The sequence below is a fragment of the Solanum pennellii genome, chromosome 2 (genome assembly GCF_001406875.1).
Source record: "Solanum pennellii chromosome 2, SPENNV200".
Lineage (NCBI taxonomy): Eukaryota > Viridiplantae > Streptophyta > Magnoliopsida > Solanales > Solanaceae > Solanum > Solanum pennellii.
The window spans coordinates 51,166,824-51,177,178 of record NC_028638.1 but is presented as its reverse complement, the minus strand read 5'-3'; the positions used below and the strand labels follow the sequence as shown (position 1 = coordinate 51,177,178).

At 33.0% G+C, this 10,355-nt stretch overlaps 1 protein-coding gene across 1 annotated transcript; it reads left to right on the top strand.

The window, feature by feature from the left end:
• The first annotated feature begins 821 nt into the window (after nucleotides 1-821).
• Nucleotides 822-6,842, top strand: LOC107009211 (RNA demethylase ALKBH9B). Its single transcript, XM_027914118.1, is given in 7 exon segments — nucleotides 822-1,108; nucleotides 1,409-1,852; nucleotides 1,855-2,094; nucleotides 5,072-5,157; nucleotides 5,375-5,685; nucleotides 5,759-5,830; nucleotides 5,926-6,842. Coding segments are annotated over 7 exon segments (1,614 nt in total). The 5' UTR covers nucleotides 822-936; the 3' UTR covers nucleotides 6,215-6,842.
• Nucleotides 6,843-10,355: the final 3,513 nt, after the last annotated feature.

The window sequence follows — 10,355 nt, the reverse complement described above, 5'->3', positions numbered from 1 at the left end:
AAGCGGAATGTATAAATTGCGTTTCTGTTTGTATAAAGCGTGAGAAAATTGTATATACACATGCAAGTACATATATTTTCGCCCTATACACTTATAATTATACGATAAAAATACTCCCCTGTNTGTATATACACATGCAAGTACATATATTTTCGTCCTATACGCTTATAATTATACAATAAAAATAGTCCCCTGCCCAGTTTCTTTTGTCTTTCTCTCTTTTCTCGTTTTATACAATTTTCAAATTGTATCTAATTTCTCTCTTTCTCGTTTTATACAATTCGATTCAATTGTATATTCCTTGTCAAGTCTCTTTTGTCTTTTTCTCTTTCTCGTTTTATACAATTCGATTCAATGGTATATTCCTTGTCAAGTCTCTTTTGTCTTTCTCTCTTTCTCATTTTATACAAATTGAAATTGTATATAATCATTCTATACATTTATAATAATACAATTCGTTTTATACAGTTCTCTGCTCAAATGTCTTTCTCTTTCTTGTTTTATACATTCGTTTTGTACAATTTGCTTCAACTGTATATGTATATCGAATTATACAGTTTCTATGTTTGCTATAGAACGCAATTATATAAACTTTGTTATAACATACAAATATAAATTTTTTATTCGCGTGAAAGTTGCCCTTCAAAATATGATACTTGATCGGAACTCAATTCGAAAATCGGAGTCGGAATGGGTCCCACATGTTGTTTTTTTTCCGCTTTCAGTTTCTCGAATTTCTCTTTTAAGGTGGCTGCTTTTTCCCCCCTACAAAAATTAAAATCAGGGTATACTTAGGAAACTTCAACCGCTTAATTTTCTCTACCTATTTGAATTGACAAAACACCCCTTTAAATTTATTAGAATTGCACCCCACGCCTTATTCTCAAAGCAACTTCACAATTCAATTCTTCAATTCACCGAGTTGACTCCTCCGCCATGTCCGACCACCAGCGAACTCGGAAGGACGATCCCTTCCTTCTCAATTACAACTCCGATGAACTGAGAATCGCCTCTGAGTTTCTCTCCAATTGGCTCCCCTTTCTCTCCCGTGACCTCTGCCGCTCCTGCACCCACACCCTCTCCGTTCGCATCCGATCCCTCAATTCTAGTAATTTCTCTCTATCCTTATCTTAATGTGTGTTAATGCATATGTTTGATATTGAAAAACGGTGTAGTTCGTATACTGATTTGTACTTGCATAAAGTTCACAGCTTTACTCTTTTTGTTGGATGAGATTTATCGTGTGTTGCTTCAAGTTTGATTATTTGTTGAAATTTTGTAATAAAGATGTTTTTGGGCAATTACTTAATCGTGAAGAACCATACTCTGATTTCTGCTTTTCGGTTATACTTTAATATTATGAAGGTTGTTAGTTTTCTGATCAGAGACTTTGTGGGTATGATTGCAGAAGTTAGTGGTAATGCAGAATGCTTGAAGCAACCAAAGAATGTGAGTGTTTTGACTCCAGAACGTTGTGATTCGGATGGATGCAATGGGAGTCAAGAGAATTGTGACAACAATTCGCTTGGAAGTTGGAACGATTATGGTGACTTGAATGATAATGCAGATACAAACTCATTGGGGAGTTGGAAAGATGGGGCTGGTGGGGAGCCCTTTGAGGAGCTTTCTGTGGACAGAAATTCTTCTGACGGTTGTATAGATGGCGCAGATTCACAATCTCAATCTGTTGGAGAGGCATCTACAAGTGAAGCATTCAACTCATCCTTACCTGTGACTACCCCGAAAGTGAAGATGTCATGGGCTGATATGGCTCAGGAGGATGAACTTCAAGCTGAGGAAGTGAGTGAATCAATTGCCTTGAGAAGTCAGGTGAATGGTGTGGCTGAAGAGGAATTACTAATCCGGAGAGTAAGCAAAAAACAGAATTGTCAAGGGAGCAACGAGAGTACATTAGATTCTGTAATGTGAAGAGGAAAAAGGATTTCATATGTTTGGAGAGGGTGAGGGGGAAAATTGTGAATATACTTGATGGATTGGAGCTACATAAGGGTGTCTTTAGCGCCGCTGAGCAAATTAGAATAGTTAAATATGTGGAGAAGCTTGACCAGATGGGGAAGAATGGGGAACTGAAAGGTTTGTTTTACTCTTGATATAGCCCTTAACCATTCTTTTTCCTTTTCTCAAATGGATTTTATTGTCATATTGGGTTTTGCAAATCATGCTTAAAGCAGGTATAGTTGCTTGCTTGATATTGCGTAGCTATTACTGTTTAAACTTCAAGTGTATTTGAAATTTAAGCTGGTATTTCTGTGAACTAGAACACTCATTTTTAATCCATTTTGTTGTTGTCAGACTTGTGTTAGCATTACAATATTAATGGTGTTTGATGATTGGTAATAACTAGTGTGTCCTCTTTTTTTCTTTTTCTTATTGTTCTCTTTATTTGCTCTTGAGCTCTCTAAATCATGGCATGCAGTCCTGTCACTGACAGAGGGAAAAATAATCTGTATTTGTTGCATAGATGTGAGGTTATTTGTCAAATTTATATTTGTTTCCCTGTGAAGTGGTAGGGCTGGCTGATTTAACGGAGAAATCACACGGCAAGCTCAAGAAATTCTGCTTGATTGTGGGTACATTACACAACTGCTAGTTTTGTAGAATGTAGATGTACCATTGTTGATTCTGATTCAGTTTTTCCAACAATTTAGCAATGGAGTAAAGCATTTTGATGTTAATATAGTTGTTCATGCCTGAATCTTTATTTTGGCAGATAGTCACCCAATTCCTTTTAGGTTCTATGCTATTTAGATGCTGAAATCTTTCGAGTAGGGCAATTGACACGGAGTTAGTCTATTAGCTTAACTACAGGAAAACTAAGAAAAAGAATTTTGGCTTTGCTTGAGAGAGCATCAGTCTATTGCGTTGGGGTTGGCGTGCTTCTTTTTACCTACCAGTATCTTTTACAGTAAGAATCTTATGCAGGAAAACATACCTATTACTCCTTATTTGAGATGATATCTAATCATCCAGATTCAACAGTAGATTTCTCTTTTTTGTCTTGAGAGCTGCAGTAATGTATGTTAAACCAAAGCTGTTTTGGGCATCCTAGACTTCAATATATTGAAATGGGGAATCTTGTCTCAGTAATGTTTATTCTATTTTAGTTTGTTGATGTTGATATCTATATAAGGTGGTACCGTGGCATGAGAAATTTCTTCTTCCTTTTTTTGTAATTGAAGAAACTTTGTTAAAATGCCTAGTTTTAATGCCAGATGTCTAGATTTATTGCACATACCTAGATTAATTGCATAGAAATCGAGTAATATGGAAACTTAACTTATTTACCGTGTCTAAACTAAAAGGAAAAAGTCCGCTTCTACTATGGTAACTCTTGGAGACCCACATTGGTGGGTCAAAGTTTACTTGGTCTCTTTATATGGTCTTGGGCAATCCTCACGTCTTGAGCTTAGCTTTTGAAGTTCTATTACGCTCAAGGTCCATTTCTCTAACATGGTATAATAGTCAAGCTCATCAAAATTCATTGTTTGCAATGTTGGGTCCCCCATCTTATATTGTCCATGCTCTAGATTTCCAATCCTGGGCGTAGGGTCAAGACTTATTTGTTCTCTTTATATGTTCTTGATCAATCTGCACTTTTTGATCTAGCTTTTGAGGTTGAGTTAGGTTCAAGTTGTTAGTACCTGTATCAAGGTTGGTAAAAATTACACAAACATAGACAGAAAATACACTTTTAATCCGAGTCCACAGAAGCTAAGTTGTCTCCTTAAGAAATTTAATCCCCTCACTGTACCCGAGGTTATGGATTAATATCTCTCAAGATAAAACGGATTAATCCTGTTAAAGAAGTAGCGGTACCTCAAAATTCAATAACTTCAGCGAACTTAAGAACAGTAATAAGCCACGCACAGACTCAGTCGATCGACAATTTTGTTTATGAGAGAAATGTATGCAGAGAGAAGGAAAAAATCTTCAGTATTCGAAAATTGAAAAACCTCTTATTTATAGCTATTTTCAGCAAGGGACGCGTCTGTTCGAAAAAATCTGTTAAGACCTGTTTTTTCCAGAGCGTTGTGTCTTTTGGGAAGAGTAACAGCTTTTTGGAAAGAATAACGACTTTCCGGAATGTTACCGTTACACGCGAATTAAAATCCCGTTGTATTAAATTAATTTTGTTAATTAACTAATTAACTAACATCCTGAATTAATTTATAAGAGAAAGGAAATTGGGAAAAAGAATTTAATTGATGAGATTGATGAAATAAATTTTGTCCAAAAATATTATCAATCACATCATTTGCCAAATTCGAAGTTGAGCGACGACACGGCGCGAGGGGGCACCTTCTACTTAGTTCTTTAAGAAGTAAAGGAGGTGTTTCCTAATATAAGGACAACAATTTCCTTTCTTTTATCGATATGGGAGAAATGTCTTTTCATTTGCACTTTGCAAATGACTTTTCATTTTTCCTCCAAATTGGTTCCCTCACTTCTCTATTTTTCTCTTCTCTTCTCTTCATTCACTTTGCTAAACCCAACACAAGTTCCATGTCTTCAACAGTAAATAAACAATATAACTAGATTTAGCACCAATTTTTCTTGATTCAACTTAGAAACTGTTACCTGTTTGAACATTAATAAAGATATCATAGATTTTTGTTGGTATGGTATAGGAAAGAAGAAGTTGCAAAAATAACGATTGAGGCATAACTATAAGTTTTCATTTGAAAAAATTTGCAAGTAGTTTTACAAGGTGCACATTTTCTCTGTTTGGCTAATTTGTCGTTTTCTGTTAAGTATTACATAGGCACCTTCTCTTTTTGAAGATTCTTGAAGCAGTTCAGGAACCTTTCTTTAATAAATTTCTATATTAATTCAGTAATTTTACCCTAGTTTTGTGTCAATTTTGTCTTCCTTGTGACTCACATCACGAATTAGTTCGATCTGGTATTGTTTTTTCCTTTATGCTTGTTACAACGGTGTTTTTTTTCTTTGAGCTTCCTCCTTAAGTTTCTCTTTTAAATTTGTTTGTAAAGTTATTTCTGTCAATTTTAGTTATCTCATGGCTTCTTACCTGCCTGTGGTGATTGTTTAGAGAGGACTTATACTACACCAACAAAGTGGATGAGGGGCAAAGGACGTGTGACAATCCAATTTGGCTGTTGTTACAACTATGCACCAGTAAGCATTTTACAATCTTATCTTTCATCCCTCCTTCTCCACACAGAACCGAGTGCCTTAAATTATGTGTTATTATTAGGTGACAATTCTGTAACAAAGACCCCCCCCCCTCCCTCCAAAACCCAATCCCCAGCAGTTGACAACCTTCTTCTATGATAGGGATGTGGCATATGGGTTAATCACAGATGGCATAATGACTGAACTTTCTTTATGGCAGGATAAGAATGGCAATCCCCCAGGGATCCTCAAAAGTGGAACTGTTGATCCATTGCCTGATCTTTTGAAGGTCATGATTAGAAGGCTTGTAGGGTGGCATGTGATGCCTTCAACATGTGTTCCAGACAGTTGTATTATCAACATTTATGAAGAAGGCGATTGCATACCACCACATATTGACAATCATGATTTTGTGCGCCCATTTTGTACTGTTTCATTCCTTAGCGAGTGCAACATTGTGTTCGGATCCAACTTGAAAATAGTGGGTCCTGGTGAATTTGCTGGTGCGATTGCAATACCATTGCCAGTTGGGTAAGTGAGCGTATTCGTCTTATCATAACTTGTGAAATTAGGAAGATTGATCATTAATGACATTATATTGCAGATCTGTACTTGTCTTGAATGGAAATGGAGCTGATGTAGCTAAACACTGTGTGCCAGCTGTGCCTACTAAGAGGTACAAACTGAATGTTCAGAAGTCTCTAGTTATAGATAAATCTTCTGTTCCGCTGTGTAACATGCTAACGTCTTGTTAATCCTTATCTCACATAGGATTTCAATCACATTTAGAAGAATGGATGAATCTAAAAGGCCAACTGGATATGTTCCCGAGCATGATTTACAAGGGTTGCAGCCCTTATCATATGAATCAGACTCGCAAAAGAAATCAAGCTCCTCTAGGCCAAGGCTTTCCGCAAGAGAACAGTCAGTGAGACAAGAAGAAGAGAGCAGGGAAAGAGTAAAGATGCCAATGAGAAGGCATTCGGAGCCCCGTTATCCTGGTCGATATCGAGGAGGACCTGCAAACAGGCAGTGGTATGGGGCGAATACAGAAAATTGAAAGGCACATTCTGACTTGTGTATATTGATCAACCGTCATCTGCTAAAATTATCAACATTGTTGGTATTTGGGTCCCCTCTCATCTCCTTCTCGAGTTGGTGAAGCATTAATATTGTGGGACATTGCTTGTTTGCTACTCCATTTGATGGATATCTTCTAATATAGAAGCTTAATCCTCCCGCTCTTTGATCTGCATTAGCAATATAGGAAACCAAGGAGGAAGATTCAAGTTATGATGTGGAGAAGAGTGATGGTGTGATCTAGAGATGGGGAGGTATGCTTGTAGCTCTGATGTAGTATGTATGGTCTTCCAATTTGAGGTGGGCTGTAATGACTCGTCAGCTTGGATAAACTCTACCTCAATAATACTCCTCTTGAGGAATGCCCATCCGTGTTACCTGATTGTGTACACATTTATTTGCCCAGAAGTTTTGGTGCATATTGCTTTCTCCAAAGGGTCGCATTGTTAATGTATGTTTTCAAGTTAAGTTGTCTTATCTTGAGAGTTTGTTCTTTTTTCCTACTTGTTGCCTAAAGTTTTAATATTTACGACTACTTGTGAATAGGAGAAAGAGGGATTTCCAGAGATGAAATTTTAAATCAAAACAACTATTGTTGTGACTTGTAATACTCATTTCTATATTTTCTAAAAATATGTTAGTTTTACTTCAAAAAAAGGTTTTTTATGTTTAAATTTAAGCTGAGTCAAACCAAACAAATTAAAATTCACAGGTGAAGCCACAACAGAGAAAAAATTATCAAAAAGCAGTCGATTAATTTGTCATATATATTTAATTTACTAATATAAATACATTGTCTAAAGAAAAAAAAGAGGCTGGTGGGTTCGTCCGGCTCCTGAAAATAATACTCTTAACAATGTTATGACACGTTCATTTTTATTTCACCAAAAAATGATATAACATATAAAGAGTCAGGTAAACATGATTAATATTCTTATTTTAAAATTATTTTGAATCTCAATTCCAAACTGATTTCTTCCAAGTATAAAAAACGATGATATGAGCTACAAATTTATCTAAAGACCAGTACAAACAGAAGTAGTGCATCCAAGATTCTCTCTCATGATTTGTAATCCTTTATATTATGTAAAATAAATAAAATAAATTATAATCCTTCATTTTCTAATTATCAATTTATTCATCCGATCGAAGTTGATAACATGTGAATTGAAAAAAATAACAGCAGCTTGGAAAAGAAAGATGAAACATCATCATACTGGTTCCAATTTATGTGTCTGGTAATCATATACAGTTTTGCATTTTATGCATTCAACAACAGTTGGAAGTATGAAATGAAGATGAGAAATTTAAAAGAAAATCCCTTTTCCGATGAAATATGTTTACTTACAATCTGTTTTTTTTTTCACTAGGTATGGCCATTATTAGTTGGCCTGGTATGGTAAATCGAATAAATCCCCCACTTAATAGTCTTGCAGATAGAACAATTGTTCTCACTATAGACATGTTTCTTTTGCTTCTTCTTTTTGCGAGTCCAGAGCCTGTTCTCACTATCGACATGTTTCTTTTGCTTCTTTTTCTTTTTGTGAGTCCAGAGCTTGAAGGACAAAAAAAATTCATAAAAATTTCAAAAGATTGCATTAAAAAAAATTTATAACCAAAGGGATAAAATCGCTACTAATATAGCGATTTATTTTAACGCTGTTAACAGATGAACAAACTTTTTTTAAAAATCGTTATCTCTATAGCGTTTTTGTAAAAAAAATATTTTTAAAAAAGTTTAAAATCACTGCTATGGCAGTATTTTTAATAAAAAATATTTTTTTAATTGGAAATCGTTTGCTGAATTGGAATTTTTTTTACAATTTTTTTTTTTTAAGAATAGCTGCTTTGGCAGCGATTTAGAGGATTCTTTTTTTTGAATAATTTTATTTAATTCTTTCAACTATCATTTTTGAAATTGTAAATTTTGTGAACTTTTTTTTTTTAATTTTATAAATTAGCTGGAATATAAAAATTATAATACGATTTAAAGTAATAATTGACTGGAATATTTATGAAATAAAATAAAATTTTCAAAAGTATTGAAATAAATAAAAAAAGGAAGTTCAAAAAATTCCAGCGATTTACATTTCAAAATTGTTACAATTAAAAAAACCATCGAAAATCGTCGCCAAGTTAGCGATTTCATCTTTTTTTTTTACAAAAAAGATCCAATTCACTAAAATTTGTTGTTAAGGTAGCGATTTCTAATTATTTTTTCATTAAAAAATAAAAATGCTGCCATAGCAGCGATTTTAAACTTTTTTAAAAAAAAAAATTTACAAAAACGCTATAGGGGTAGCGATTTTCAAAAAGAATTGTAACTGTTAACAATGTTAAAATAAATCGCTACGTCAATAGCAATTTTACCCTTTTGATTAGAAATATTTTTGATATTCCCTTTAAAATTTTTTATCAATTTTTTTGCACTTTAGGCTTCGGACTTTCTTTTTGCCTTGGTCTATGTCTTTCGCTCCCTTCTTACTCATCACATCAATTGAAAAATTGTTTTAGATATATATACAAAAAACATGCCTTTTTATGAATTTCGATTCTTGGACTACATCTTTTATTCTTTTATTCATTAGTCCCGTTTGGCCATACTATATACGAAATTATGATATGAACATGCTACATGAATTTTTTGTATTAACATAAAAATCTCATAAGTTGTAAAACTATTAAAATAACTCTAATTATTTATTCAATCTAATCAAATGATTAAATAAAAACTTATAAAATCGCATATTAAATTATTAAAAAGCAATTTGTTCTCCACTTAATTAACCATTTCATCTAACTTTTAATTGATCAAATTTTAATTTAATAAAAAAAATGAACATAAATTGTAGCTTACTAGTCTTTAATATAATAGTATGGAAAATTTTCTCACGTTGAATTTTCATTTCTCGATCATATGATCGAGAAGACGAATCGACATTATTACTTTCAAACATTTTTATGATCAATATCATTCGCAACTATATTTTCATGCTCATAGACCATAAGTAGTTCATCACCTCTTTGGTATTATTGCAAATGACTATGTAACATTGTACAAATTATGAAAACTTTCACTTGCTTGTCAATATCATATCTTATTACACTTTTGTACAATTATACATTTTCAGTGCATTAAATTTCGTACTAAAATCAAATTTATTGAAAGTGGTGATTATCAAATATACATGACCAATATTGTTTTGTTTCGTTTTCATATTAAATTGCTTTAAATATTTTCATATGTAGGAGAAAGAGAAGTTTTTTATTATGAAAAAACAAAAAGTAACTCCCTCCGTTCTTATTTTGTTCATCAAAGCAATTCTTATTTTGTCATTTATATTCACCAAATTTAAAGCAATATTATATTTTATATTGGTTAGTATAAAAAATTTTAAGAAGTAATTATGTGATTATATTTCAAAATTCAAATCAATGCAATTTTATTATCTTACCATAAATTTTTTAAAAAATAGGCTATGGAAAAGCCGTTGATGAGATGGTTGACTATTTAAACTCCTGCCTTGTTACTAAGGGTTCGTTTCCCCATATTATATAATCCCCGACCCAAGTTTATTTTATTTTTTACAAAAAAGGGCATTAATCTATGGTTGCATAAGTGGTGGAGAAGCAACAACAAATGGCAGAAAGGTTTTTGTGGTAAGAGAATTGGAATGTATAAGTACATATATAATAACTGTGATCATAAGTGGAAAACAAGTAATAGCTACAGCAATTAATCCTGCTCTAAACATAATTAACGTTTTTTCAGTACGAGAAATATAAATAACAATGTTAATCATAAGAAGTAAACAAGTAATTGTTGTAGCTATAAAAAGAAAATTTGCTCCAAATATTTGTTTATGATCAGAAAATTCAAAATCTTGTGATTTTTTCATAGCAATTTCTGCCACACGTAGAGAAAGACATGCTACAATTGCTAAGACAAATTGTTTGGAATGCTAACATGGACTTATCTATTTGCCATTTAGGTTCTTCTTCTTTTGCCAAACAGTTATTTTCAATTGATGACATTTTTCTTTTTAACTCTTTGATGATGTGGTTAGAATTTTGTTATATATATATATATATATATATATATATATATATATAAAAAAATA